This window comes from Arvicola amphibius, chromosome 12, assembly GCF_903992535.2.
Source record: "Arvicola amphibius chromosome 12, mArvAmp1.2, whole genome shotgun sequence".
NCBI classification, from domain to species: domain Eukaryota; kingdom Metazoa; phylum Chordata; class Mammalia; order Rodentia; family Cricetidae; genus Arvicola; species Arvicola amphibius.
In genome coordinates, this window is record NC_052058.2 from 64,386,669 (window position 1) to 64,401,887 (window position 15,219).

Consider the following 15,219-nt stretch of genomic DNA (forward strand, 5'->3'; position numbering starts at 1 on the left):
GGGTCAGAGGGGTCACTTTCATAGGTTATGACACTTTATATTTAGAGGTTTTGGGGTTTTTTTGTGTATATTTTCCCCCTTCTGTAGTGTCTTCCCTCGTGAGTTGAAAGAAGTGTTTGCATCATGGAAGCAGCAGTGCCTGAACCGAGGCAAGCAAGACATCAGTGAGCGGCTCATTAGCGCCTCACTATTTCTCCGTTTCCTCTGCCCAGCCATTATGTCTCCCAGTCTTTTCAGCCTGATGCAGGAGTATCCTGATGACCGCACATCTCGGACTCTAACTCTTATTGCCAAGGTCATTCAGAACCTGGCCAATTTTGCCAAGTAGGTGAAACTACTCTAACCTTTTAAAAAAACACCTGGCTTTAAAGAAACACATGAGTTTGGGGATGAGGCTGAGAGCCGCATTCCCACTCCTACTAGATTTTTATTGCATTGTCAATAAAAAATTTTAAAATGGAAACAAATATTAAATAACACTGGTACAAACATTTAGTGAAATATTTATAACAACTGAAAATGTTTATAAAGTATATTTAATAATATGTAAGTGGTGATAACTAAATTAAAGTACTAATTAAAGATAGAATGACAAATGATAACATATGCACTCTTTGAGCACTGTGACACCAGGATGGGAATGAGAGTGCTGGGGAAGGGCTATGGTATTCTTACATCACATGCACTAGGTCCAGGTTCAGTCCCAAGCATCCATCAAAAGAAGTGTCGTGAAAACAGGCAAATACTGCAGTTACATCATTTGTTGCAAATAAGCTGGCCACTTCTAACAGGTGGTATTAAGAAAAATGCAGAAGATGGAAGGGTATTGTAGACAATCAAAAGAAACCAAATGCAATACTTGAAATTTATTGGTATTATAAGTTAGAAAAACAATCTGTAAAAATTATTTGGGGGGTCCATCAAGATGATTCATCAGGTAAAGACACCGTCTGTCAAACCTGACAACTTGAGTTTAATACCCCAAATCCACATGGTAGACAGAAAAAAACAGTACCAATATGTTGACCTCTGACCTCCACATGTGCACCATGATGTGCAAACACCACCACCCCACACACACAAAATAAACTAATGTAAAGGTTGTTTTAGCTATTTGGGTACTGGAAAGACAGCTCAGCGGTTACGATCACATAACTACTTCAGCAGACCACCCACATCAGGTAGCCCACAGCTGCCTGCAAATCTAGTTCCCAGGGAATCCATCACCTCTGCCGTCAAGGGACACCCACACTCACAATCACATACATACACATATAATTATCGAAATAATTTTTATTATTTGGCAAAAAACAGTAGAATCTAATTATATGAGATGAATCATGAATAATGTTTTAAAATCTTTAATGTGAAAATGGCATTGATTTATATAAGATACTCCTTATTCTGGAAACAATGGACTCTAAAGTATATAGAGGCAGTATCTGTAATTTAGTTTTTCTGGATTTTAACAAAAGGATATATATCTGTAGAGAATGAAAGCAAACCTGGCAAACAAATAAAAGGTGAACAGTTGGTTGATACAGATGAAAAGCATATGGATGTTTGTTATATATTCTTTTAACTTTCTGTAGGCTTAAATTTATTTTCCAAAGGAAGTTAGGAAGCCAAGAACAGTGGCTCACACCTTCAATCCCTACACTCAGGAGGTAGAAGCAGGTGGATCTTTTTAAGTCCAAGGCCAATCTAGTCTACATAGCAAGTTTAGGCCAGCCAGCCAGTGAGACTTCTCCAAAAAAGAGGGGGAAAGAAGGAAGGACCAGGAAAGAACTCAGACTGCTAAAGTGATCACAGGTATAGTTAATATTGAGACAGACAAGCTTCTACCAACAATGTATGGAAGAAAAACTGCCATTGAAGCAGACTGTCTTCTCATTATTTTGTAATTTTTTTAAATTTAATTTTATGTGTATGGGTGTTTTGCTTATGTGTAAGCCTATGTACCACATGCATGTGTGGTGCCTATAGAGGCCAGAAAAGGGTATTGGATTCTCTAGGACTGGAGTTAGAGACAGTTGCAAGCCACCATGTAGCTGCTGGGAATAGAACCCAGGTCCTCTGGAAGAGCAACTAGTGCTCTTAATTGTTGAACCACCTCTCCAGCCCTCTAATAGAATTTTTTTGATGCGGACCTTATAGCTAACACAGAAAAAATTGTCCATATTTGAGTTACTTCTAATAAAATTATTTGTAGGTTATGTTGGGGCAGGTTTTATAGACTTAAAGTAGGAAAATAGATGGGCAGAAATTTCTTCTTTGATGAAATAAAGAACATGAACAGAGACTTAGAAAAAGTCCCCTCCTATACAGTCTCCTCTTGTGTAAGGACTGCAGTTCATGGTTTAATTACCCATGATCAACTGTGGTCCAAAAATACTAAATGCAGCATTCAAACCATTGTGGGTAGGAGATATCTCCTGATGTCTAACTAGCTCAGTCCTACCCAGGATATCAGTCATCCATTTGTTCTCTGTATCCATGCAGTGTATGCCACCTATGTTAATAGGCTCTTGGTTTTCAGATTAACTAATAACATATCATAATGCTTGTATTCAAATAACCTTATATTACTCATTAATAGTCCCCACCCAAGTAGAAATTGTTATGCTGGCAGTTTGGATGTGCTGAAGAGAAACTATAAAGTCCTTTAAAAATTTTTTTTTTTTTTTGGTTTTGTTTTAAGAGTGCATTATAGGGCAAAATATAGGGAGTTCAATGATACCTGCAGTTTCAGGCATCCATTAGAAGTCTTTCAATATGAACCATGGGTAAGAAAGAGACTACTATGAAATATATTTGGAAACTAGAAATAAAAAAATAGCAAAATTGAAGATGGGCATTTGGTAGATAACTAAGGATTATATTATGTGAAAATTTTGAAGACCAAAACAGGAATTTTTGTCTTTACTTTTGAGTTTTTTAACATTAGTTAAAGAAATATTAAGAAAGAATATTTTAGCAGTTACAACTTAAACAAAATCCTTATCGTCACAAAATAAAAAGACATGATACCTCTTTGTAAGTCAACTCAAATGTTAACATATCTTTTCTTGACTTATGTTCTTTCTTATTTTCTCACCTAACTCAGGTTTGGTAACAAAGAGGAATACATGGCATTCATGAATGATTTTTTAGAACATGAATGGGGTGGAATGAAGCGGTTCCTTTTGGAGATCTCTAATCCAGACACCATCTCAAACACCCCAGGCTTTGATGGTTACATTGATCTGGGCAGAGAGCTGTCAGTTTTGCATTCCTTACTGTGGGAAGTGGTTTCCCAGCTTGATAAGGTAAAGTGGGGGAGTGGTGGGAAATGGGAGATACAGAACCTTAGTGTCCAGATTCTAGAGATCATCATGATGACAACAAACAGCCTTTCTGCTGGTGACAGCAGCCTTTTGTTCTAGACACCATCATTAAGTAGGTGATGTACACCAAAATTCTTGGAGAGCTACGGAATCATTAATATATGTTTAAACAATTACCTGAACTAATCAAATAGTCTATAAATTTATATATATGACAACTTGCTTAGAAACTATTTTCAGATATTAGTGTATGCATCCATGTATAAGAAACTTCATCTGGTAATTTCTAAAAACAATATTTATGTAGATTTATATATATGACAACTTGCCTAGAAACTATTATCAGATATTAATATATGCATCTTATCTATGCAAAAGAAACTTCTGGTAATTTCTAAAGACAAGATCTTTTTTAAAGTACAAGTTTAAAAAATATTGTTCATCATATTCAAGTTAATTTCACCATGGGGAAATTGTTCTTCCCATTGTGTAAGTCAGGGTTGGATATAATTTTCAGCAGTAAGAATCACATAGGATCTGAAAATACAGATGTTTTCTTTATCTACCAATGTGAATTAAGAACACAAAAATAATCATTTTCTTATGGCAAATGAACTTAATTTCATTTTAGCAACTAAGTGTAAAGCATACCAATCATTTTCTACATTCTGGATTTTACAAAGAGGAATAGATTCTATAGTATAAAATAGTTCAGTAGTCAATGTTATTTTTCTATAAGGATTTATTTTTCTTAAATTTTCTTATCTGTAAAATGTTATTATCTAATAATGTATAGGAATAAACTTCTTAGTAAATTTTACTTTCTAGAAAAAATATAGTTGTCAGTATGCCCACTGGTACTTAAAATGTTTATAAAACCATAAACCATTCTTTATCCTCAAGAACTACTTCTTTACTTTAAGAAATGCTATGTGGATACTCAGTTGACATTATGTGACTCTTAGCTTAGCATTGTTGAGCGAGTAAAGGCATTCTTCAGATGACATTCATACCTACCCTAGCAGAGTGGAAGAGTGCCAGTTAGCTGGAACATGGAGCTAAGTGTTAGAGCACCTACCTGGCATGAGAAGACCTTAGGTTTGAATGTCAGCAAGGAAAACACACAGTATAATACAATGATAGAGTACCTGCCTGGCATGAACAAGGACCTGGGTTTGATTGCCAGACACACTGATCATTGAGAAGATAACGATCTAAAGGTATCCATGGCTGCTTATCCTAAACTGCATAGTGATTGAGGGATTCCATGAGAACCCATGAGGATGAGAATGCCATTAGGGGCAAAGATGATTAAGATAAGATAAAACAATTATTTTAAAAGGTGTTTTTTTAGATAGCTACATCAGTAAGATACACATACAAGTATTTCATGAAATATGTCTAGTTTATTCATGATCAAAGTCTTTTTTAACAGGTTTTTCTATGTGAACACACTTGATTTTAGTTTTTAGTCATGGGAACCAGGAATATATCTAGACACATCTGAGAGAAGAGAAAACCCCCTGATTTTACAAATATTTTGGTTTGGTTTGGTTTTTAACAAAAGACTCAGTTGACAGTGAGTCAAGGTTCCCAAGACTGACTGGGATAGCGGATTGTCCTGTAACTGCACATGCTGCAGTTCTCTGGTCCTGAGTACAGCACCTTCCTCTATGTTGGCATGCATTGCTTTCCTCACATAATCCTTTTCCTTCGGAAGTTTCATCACGCTGGCAGTCATCTGATCCCGAAGTTCCTTTGGTTAAAAGGTGTTTGGTTCTTCCCTTTTCCTCTCCGTCTTGGTCTGGTAGTCACTCAAAGACTTAGTGTGCTTTGCATGCATATTTTAGTCGGAATGGCAATAGTTTGTTTGTTTGTTTGTTTGTTTTGAGCATGACTTTTAATTTTTATTTGCATAATCCTAATTTCTATTTCCTTTCTTTCCTCAATGTCTACTGCACCTTGTTCCGCCTCCTCCATTCATCTCGACGCCATGGTTCTGCTGCTCCATAACAATGCATTATGAACTTGCCACTCCCATGTACAATACCTACCCTCCCTCCAACCTACATCCTTCCATCAATGGGCATCATTGTCCCCAAAACAATATGTTTTGGATGTCACAATGCTTATTGTCCAATTAGGGTGAAAATTCCTTCCTACAGGCAACTGTGGCAAAACTGGGGCCGCTCCCACGTGTTCTTGCTGATATTACCAAGTCTCTGACTAATCCTACACCAATACAACAGCAGCTGAGACGCTTTGCTGAGCATAGCTCCAGTCCAAATGTCAGTGGAAGCCTCTCCTCTGGGTTGCAGAAAATATTTGAAGACCCCACTGACAGGTATGAAAGAGGATTTGAATGCTGCTCCTCAAACAGATAATGTTTAAATTTGACAGCAACCTACTTACCTTGTTTTTTTAAGTTTGTAACTTATAAGCTATGAGCAACTAAAAAAAAAAATCATCTGAGATAAATCCAGTTGTTTGTCACAATTCACAACAGCCAGTATTACTTAATTTCTGGGATGATACTGTAACATTTTATAGTATAAATATATACAAAGATCTGTCTGTCATGTTCCATGGAAGGTGAAGGGCTATTATAAAATTGATGTTTTCCTGTAATCTACTATTCCCTAGACCAGTGGTTCTCAACTTTCCTAATGTTGCAACCCTTTAATTCAGTTCCTCATGTTGTGGTGACCCCCCCAATTGTAAAATAATTTTCTTGCTACTTTATAACTGTAATTTAATACTGTTAGAATTGGAATGTAATTACCTGATATGCAGGATATCTGATAAGCAACCTCCAACGTGTTTAAGACCTACAAGTTAAGAACCACTGCCCTAGACCCTCAGTTAAAACCACTTTAGAGTTGTCTATGCCTGCTGAATAGGTAGATAAAATGTTGAGCCCTCAACTTTGTGCTCTGAATTGGAATGATTTATGCCTTTAGCAATGAACAGATATTCTCTGAAGGTTAAGACAGAACTAAGTATGAATTAAGATATTTGAGAGAGTGGTCTAACTCATTAAAAACTGAAGACAGTGGTGAGAGGAATATTATTTCAATCTTTGGGAGAAAACTAGTAATGCTAGATTTTATTCTAAGGATTCTAGTGATGAATGATGAAATCTGAGTTTCTAAAGAAATGTAACTTCCCTATTGGGCCTGTGAAACTTCAGAAGAGTCTTATGCCCAAACTGAAGAACTATTAATTATGTTGAATTTGCCTCAAGAGTAATTAAGGGGCCATTCCTTTTCCACAGTGATTTGCATAAACTAAAATCTCCAAGCCAGGAGAATACAGACAGCTATTTCAGAGGGAAAACATTATTGTTGGTTCAGCAAGCCTCCTCCCAGAGCATGACTTACTCTGAAAAGGATGAAAAGGAAAACAGCCTTCCTAATGGCCGGAGCATCTCCCTCATGGACCTCCAGGACACTCACGCTGCTCAGGTGGAGCATGCATCTGTCATGCTTGATGTGCCTATGCGCCTCGCAGGAAGCCAGCTTTCGATAACCCAGGTAGCCAGCATCAAACAACTTCGGGAAGCCCAGAGCACTCCCCAGAGTGCACCTCAAGTGAGAAGACCCCTGCACCCAGCCTTGAACCAGCCAGGAAGTCTCCAGCCCTTGTCATTCCAGAACCCTGTCTATCACCTCAACAACCCAGTTCCAGCAATGCCAAAGGCCTCTGTAGATTCTAGTTTGGAGAACCTAAGCACTGCCAGTTCTAGAAGCCAAAGCAATAGTGAAGACTTCAAACTCAGTGGACCCAGCAATAGCAGCATGGAAGATTTCACCAAAAGAAGCTCGCACAGTGAAGACTTCTCCAGGCGGCACACTGTACCAGACAGACACATACCTCTTGCTCTGCCTCGACAAAATAGTACTGGGCAGTCCCAAATCCGAAAAATGGACCAGGCTGGGTTAGGTGCCCGAGCCAAAGCTCCTCCATCCCTTCCACACAGTGCTTCCTTACGTAGCACAGGGAGCATGTCAGTGGCATCTGCAGCCCTAGTGGCTGAACCTGTGCAGAATGGAAGCCGATCCAGGCAGCAGTCCTCTTCCTCCAGAGAGAGCCCTGTTCCCAAAGTGAGAGCAATCCAGAGACAACAGACACAGCAGGTAGAGTATGCTACATGGCTTTGGCTTCTGCCTGGATGGACAGCTGGGTTGTTTCTTTATATATAAAGTGTCCAGAAATCAAATTGAAAACAAGGTTTCCACTTAAGAATGTTTCTGTAACTTTTAAACAGAAGAAAGAAATGGAAAGATTTGGAAGGTTCTGACTAGGTAAGAGCAGAACAGGGCTTGACTTGTTTCCCTTAGGAGACTAACAAACACCCAAGAGACAGTTCTTTTCCATTAGGAACAGAGAGCTGCTTCTTCTGGGTATGTTTAGAGCAGTACTGTGGCATTGGGCAAATAATTACACAGTTATATAGGAGATCTCCAGTCAAATCAACTGTATTTAGAGAATATGGAAATTGAACCTTCTTAATTTTTCCTTAAACTTCCAGAATAAAGGTTTGCATTCTGAGCTTACAATATAAATGCACTTCACTTCATCCCCCATCTCCCTGTGGAAATGCCAAGTCCCGTGTGCCTTTTCCTGGAATTAGCTCAAAAAATAAACAACTGAACACCTAGAGAGACATGGGAAAGAGGAAAAAATACAGAAATACAGATGGTTGATAAGTACTTGAAATATTTCCACATATATTACTATATACATGGGCAAGTCCAGCTGATATCACACCAGTCCTGATACATTTTGAAACTTTATTTGCCCAGAGTGCAGATGTATGATATTTTGAATTATGCATGACATTTTGAATCATCATATTTTGCCCTTAGATATAAGCTAATAACTTTAGAGGTCTCTCTTCCACTGCCCCCCCATGTTTGTTTCATCTAAAAGAGTTTATTTTCTAAAAAATTTGTAATTTGTATTTGTGGAATTTTTTAATATATATTTATTTTATTATTTATTTACTTAGTTTTGGAGACAGGTCTCACTAAGTAACTCTGAATAACCTTGAACTCACAGAAATCAGCCTACCTTTGCCTCCTGAGCACTGAGATTATAGCTTTGCACCACTATACCTGGCTTGAATATTTTTATTCTTTGAGAACTTGGATATAATGTATTTTGATCAAATCCATCCCCATTCCTTCCCCTCCAGCTATTCCCTACCCTCCAACACCACTTTTCTATCCCAGTTCCATGTATTCACTCTCTCAAAAACAAAACAAAACACTTGAGTCCTCTTAGGTATAGGACTACATATTGGAGCGTGGATAGTTTTTCAAGAATCCCATCCCTAAAGACAACTTACTTTCCCTTCCCCAGAAGCAATCAGGTGCCAGTGGCATCTCAGCTAGTTGTAGAACTTAATAATCCCTTCCCCGGCTATGCTGGGATTTGGGCTGGCTTAATCGTGTGCATGTAGTGACAACTGCTATGAGTTAATGTATGTGGTGGTTATGTCATGTCCAGCAAATAATATTTCACAAAATCAGCTACATCTTTTTGTTATATTCTTTCTGCCCCCTCTTCACTGATGATCCCTGAGCCTTGAAGCAGGGAGATGTGTGTATTGATGTCCCATTAAGAGCTGAAATAAAGACTTCAGAGTCTTTATTCTCTACACACTGGCCAGTTGTGGTTCTGTATTAATCACCATCTACTACAGAAAGAAGCTTCTCCCGTTAGGGTTGAGAGATGCACTAATGTCTTATATATAAGAAATTAAGGGTGTCAGTTTCATATTGTGTTTATTTTGCAGGATAATATTAAGTTGTCCCCTAAGACCGATTGCTAACCAGTGATGGGATCTGGGCTCAGTTAATACTACCAGGCATGAGTTCTGTCTGTGTAACAGGCTTTAAATCCTAAGACTTTAGTTGCTCTTTAGACACACCTTTTCTTTAATAATGTTCATTGGTGTTTTATAATGTTCATTAGTGTTCTGCCTGCATATATACCAGTGTGACGGTGTCAGGTCCCTTAGAACTGGAGCTACAGACAGTTGTGAGTTGTGGTGTGAGTGCTGGGAATTGAACCAGGGTCCTCTAGAAGAATAGTCATTGCTCTTAACCACTGAGCCATCTCTCTAGCCCTGCTTTTTAGGCATGTCTTACCAAACCATTTGTTATTGTAGATCATAGAGTTCACAGCTGGGAAGACTGTTGATTACTTCCCCCACCCCCAGTAGCATGCATAGAGCCTTCCAGCACTATGAGAACTAGTCAGTGGGGATGAAGCTTCCAGGTCAGTAGCAGCTTGACTGTCCCAAGACTCAACTGCCTTCAGCAATAAGGTCATCTTTCAAGGTCTCAAGGGAAACCAAGAGCAATGGCTATAGTCTCTAATGTTTGCCTGGAGTCTATGGGGTCCTGCTGACCAACATTTCAAAACAAGGTAACCTGACTTAGCACTTACCCTTTTATTTGATTGCTTATGGTGCCTGGTGCCTGAGTGAGGCATACCCTTCTCTCCCCGTGTACTGCCCTTATTGAGTAATTCCATTTAAATTCCTTATATAAAAGAATGTGTGTGTGTGTGTGAGCATCTTCAGTAGTAGGTTTCCATGTGGCATTTTCAGAGGTCTTTAGTGTTAGTTATCCATACCACTTCGTCTATGCTCCCTTCCCACCCCCAACCACCATTTAACCTTTCCTGTCCCATTATTTCCCTTTCCTTCATCATACAACCTAAAGTCTGTCCCTTTCACTTGAAATTCCCCCACATGGCCCCTTAACTAGTTTTGGAACTTCTGTGTATACTGTGTATATATTTTGATTAATTCTTCTCCACTCCCATCTCCTCACCCTCTACCTTCCATCCCCTTCCAACATTACCTATATACTCATGGGTGTGGCATCCTCTAGAGTGGAGCATGCCTACAAGGGTGCAGACCAAGGAAAAACCTTTAACCTTCTTTCCAGAAGCTATCAACTGTTAGTAGCTCTCCAGCTTTAGGTGAGGACTGATGAGCCCCTGTCCTCTCTCGTGATTTTTTTAACATATTTATCTGTATAAATTCTAAAGAGTTCATGATTAAGAGAATTCTATGACATACTTTTAGGGAATAAACAACTGCTCAGGGAGACTATAATAAAATGCCAGTTCATCTGTGTAATATAGCTACATTTTTACAGAGAGGTACTTTCTGATTTAGTTCTGCCCTGTTACTACTACAGCAGAATGTTTTCCCCCTGCCATTGCATTGATATTTATTTTAAAAGTTGGACATTTGCAGAATCCTTAGATACAGAAGTTGAGAATGAGCTTAAGCTTATTCTGAAAGCCAACTTTCAAGGAAGAGTGTCTCAGGTGATTATTCTTTCTGGAGGAACAAAGCTCCTCAAGGTTGAGTTCTTCCTTTTAGTGTATTATGTTTTACAAGGTTGTACTGATCCATTTGATCTAATAGGATCATCTAAGGACAAATCATGTATACTCCATGTATATATAGCTCAAGCTGGCCAGAAGCTATAGTCATCCTACTTATTCCTAAGGTTCCCCAGGCTAGTACCACCACAGCTGGCCTGCATGTCTTTTATATACACACATATATTTATACAGAAATATACATGATTCTTGCTGAAAGACCTTCATTTGTATAAGCCTTCTTGTGATTTACTTTCATCACGTTTCTGTGCTACATTCCGGTTGATGGTAACTATTTTCAGAGAATTAAAGTATTTTTTGGAAGAAGAATGAAAAGCTAGTAATTTTAGAGATGAAATGCAACATTTCCTCTAGCTTAGGGCAGCTAGAGGGCAGTGAGGATGAGATAGAAGTAGAAAAGTTCTCATTGATAAGGACATTGATTCAGTTTTGTCCTGAAAAGGAAAGGAAAATCAAAATTCTCTTCTTTGGGCAGGCAGTACTCTTGCTGTTACCTACCCAACTTCTCCACACATTGTACTAAATAAACTTTTCCTTCAAAAACATGCTTTAATTTTCCTCCTGTTACTTCTGCCTTCCCATTTTGCTTTCCTCCATCATGTAGTCCTGTCACAAAGTACTTGTGCTTATAATTTTTATGCATTTGCCTAAGACCAATTACTACTGACAGTATTTTTTCTATAGAAAATACACCTATTATGCAAGCACAAAACATGCTTCCACAAGTGAATAGAAGACTGTCTAGATAAGTAGGAGGCAGTAGATGTGTATCATCTCCAAAACCAAATTTAATTTAAAATTTTCTGTTACAACCAGTGATGAATTAGGGAATAGCTATACTACCATGAACTGGGGCACAGCAACAGGGAGAGGTCTTGGCACAGATTTAAAATACTCATCTTCATTTAGACCCTGCTGATAGCAGCCACTTTCACAGAAGTCGAAACCTAGTGTTTTGATTGTCCAAGTTTGTGAATTTTCTGCAGTGACTTTTCTGTCCAGTAAGTAAACAGTTTATTCTTTGGAATGTGTTGTGACTCTTTTTATTATCATTCCATTTCTTGTGATTTTCATCTCACAAGTCCTCTCTGTAATCAGCACATTTTTAAGGCAAATTCCTGTACATATTTTAATTGCAAATTGTGTTGAGAATTTTTTTTCTTTCTCCCAACTTAGAGAATTTCTTTGTGGGGATTATTCTGTATAATTATCAGTGGCTGTGTCCCATGCAAATTCCATTTGTATCTTAGCACAAAAGAGAGCCTTTGTCAGCAGTGTGGCTGGCTTCAATCTTCTCAAATAGTGAGTAGGAAGGAAAGAAAATCCTAACAAAACACTTTACTAAGAAATAATTCTTTCTTAAGAAATTTGGAATATTTTGACCCATAGAACCTCTTTCTAGATTTCTTTTTTTCCCTCTCATTTCTTCTCTTATTTATTTTTTACATATCATGTATCTCATAGAAATATTAGACTTTATTAATTTTAAATATTTGAGTTGTTCAGACTTAGTGTGTCAGAAATTTGAATTTGAAAGCCCTTTTAAATAGGCATGTAACACACCCTTCAGTGTCATGCTGCAGTTTTCACATTTGGATTTGCTGAAATCTCTTCTAACCAAACTCTTTAATAACCATGAGAGTTCAGTTACTTTGGTGTTGATACCAAACTGGTTTTTCATTTAGGAGATCTTATTTCAGACTATGAAGAAACTGAAACCAAGTGTTGTTTATATCTAGTAAAGACCCACAAGGAGCAGAGGAACTGGCCTGTTGCCAGCTGTCCCAGCAGAGCCAGCTGTGACGAACTGTACTATCAGCAAAACTATTGTATCAGGGCCTCTCTGTCCTCAAGCACTGTTGTCCCAGGGGAAGCCTACATAGCATCAACTCAAAGGAGATTATAGAATATCCTCCTTTTTCTGTCTTTTCCACCCTTCGTTTTTATTCATGACCTTGAAAGTCAAACAACTATAAATGTTCTTCCTAAGGCTACAGCCAAGCAAGATGAAACTGAACCACTTACCAGCCATTCTCTTCCATTCCTTGGACTATGAGATAATAAACTTTGTTATATACCCAACTTATAAAAAGGAGATGGGATGATTGTTAATGAAAAAACTTTTGATGTCCTTTCAAAGGTATATAGGAAGAACAGTGTCCTTCTTTTAACAATGCAGTGGATTCTGAAGAAAACTCAGTGTTAATATATAAAATTTTACATTGAATTAGTCACTGTAATTCAAAAGAATTGTATGATGTAGTGCTGTTTGTTTGGTGGCGATGTAATTGGGGATATCAGCACATGTGAGACCAAAAGAAAAAAATAACAAGACTGGAAAAATAACTCAGTTGTTAAGAGCACTTACTGCTCTTGGAGAGGACCTGGGTTGAGTTCCCAGCACCTGTGTGGCAGCTCACAAGCCTGTTACTCCAGCTCTAATTAGTATTTTTTTAAAGAAAAACTATAAAAGACAGTTTATAGATTTTCTGCAGTGCACATGTTCTAATACTTTTGAACCAAATTACCTGTCTTTTCTTCCACTCTAGTACAGCAGCTACTTTTCACTTCCATATTATTTTCTACTCATGATTTTCTAAAGGATGTGATGTAAACAGAAAGAAAGCTGATCTGACCCATCTTGTCAATTTTACTTATCTTACTATTTTGATGCTTTACCCAGAGTAAAATTCAACCAATAAAATAGGAAGAGAGTTGAGATGTCCAGTTCCCATTCCCTAATCTCTCACAATTCACTGGGTACTGTGCTAGTTCTCCTAAAAATACAATAGCTACCACCATCGTTAATGGTGTGAACCAACCCTTGCTTTAAAATCTCACAGAGCATTTCAAGCCTAGACCACCTACGTTTTTCTGTAGAAGGAGCTCCGGGCAGGCCTGCTTTTCGTCCTGCCCTGTAGATGGAGCAGTGGGGCTGCGTCCTGCCACCCGGCTAGCTTTTCACCTGAAATAATTACACAGAAACTGTATTCATTTAAATACTGCCTGGCCCCTGGCCCGTTATCTGTAGCTTCTTATTGGTTGATTCTCATATCTTGCTTTAACCCATATTTAGTAATTTATATAGCACCATGAGGGGTGGCTTACCAGGAGAGATCTTAACCTGCGTCCATCTCAGAGAGGAGAGGCATGGCAACTGCTTATGGCGACTGCCTGAAGCATCTGCCCCCTGCCTTCTACCCAGCATTCTGTTCTGTTTACTCCACCTACCTAATTTTCTGTCTCTTAAAGGGCCAAGGCAGTTTCTTTATTAATAATGAAAGTAACAAATAGACACTCCTCCATCATTTCCCCTTTTTCTGTTTAAACAAAAAAGAAAGGCTTTAACTTTAACATAGTAAAATTACATGTAACAAAACAGTTATCAAACACGGAAACTGTATTCTTTTAAATACTGCCTGGCCCATTAATTTCAGCCTCTTACTCACATCTTGATTAACCCATATTTAGTAATCCGTGTAGCACCACGAGGTGGATCGCTTACCAGGAGAGATCTTAACCTGCGTCCATCTCAGAGAGGAGAGGCATGGCGACTGCTTATGGTGACTGCCTGAAGCGTCTGCCTCCTGCCTTCTACCCAGCATTCTGTTCTGTTTACTCTGCCTACCTAATTTTCTGTCTCTTAAAGGGCCAAGGCAGTTTCTTTATTAATAATGAAAGTAACACATAGACACTCCTCCATCACTGCCCGACTCCTGGCTGCCTGGCTAGCTTATGCCCCGAAATAACAACAAACAAATTGTATTCTTTTAAACACTGCTTGGCCCATTAGTTTTAGCCTCTTATTGGCTAATTCTCACATCTTGATTAACCCATTTTTAATAATCTGTGTAGCACCATGAGGTGGTGGCTTACTGGGAAAGATTCTAGCCTGCGTCTGTCTCGGAGAGGAGAGTCATGGCAACTGCCTGAGGCGTCTGCCTCACTGCCTTCTTCCCAGCATTCTGTTCTGTTTACTCTGCCTACCTAATTTTCTGTCCTATCAAAGAGCCAAGGCAGTTTCTTTATTAACCAATGAAAGTAACACATAGACAGATGACCCTCCTCCATCATTTCCCCTTTTTCTGTTTAAACAAAAAAGAAAGGCTTTAACTTTAACATAGTAAAATTACATATAACAAAACAGTTATCAAGCAAGAATTACAGTTATAATATTTATATCTATTTTATCTTTTATAATAACTAAGGAAAACTATAACTATCTATTTATTCTTTAACTCCATCAAAGACTCCAGAAGGATATAATAACTACCTAAGTAAACAAGAAATAAGCAACTTCCAAAACTCTAGAAATGACAGAGACATCTCGCTGCCTGGATAATCACCCAAAGTTCCTCTGTACCGTTGGGGCATCTATCTTTGGCCTTCAGGCCCATAGTATCCAGCAGACTTTCATGAAGCAGGAAATTTTAAAGACAGTTCAGTCAGTATCTGCTGTGTCTTG

At 38.3% G+C, this 15,219-nt stretch overlaps 1 protein-coding gene across 5 annotated transcripts in view; it reads left to right on the forward strand.

The window, feature by feature from the left end:
• Rasal2 (RAS protein activator like 2) overlaps nt 1-15,219 on the forward strand; it is a 293,856-nt gene that overhangs the window by 260,857 nt on the left and 17,780 nt on the right. For 4 of the 5 annotated variants that reach the window (XM_038348684.2, XM_038348686.2, XM_038348687.2 and 1 more), the window contains 4 exons: nt 88-324; nt 3,107-3,308; nt 5,471-5,670; nt 6,601-7,462. In XM_038348684.2, the coding sequence (XP_038204612.1) occupies nt 88-324; nt 3,107-3,308; nt 5,471-5,670; nt 6,601-7,462 (1,501 nt within the window). The remainder of the gene's footprint in view (nt 1-87; nt 325-3,106; nt 3,309-5,470; nt 5,671-6,600; nt 7,463-15,219) is intronic. The other variant, XM_038348685.2, reaches the window with a different exon arrangement.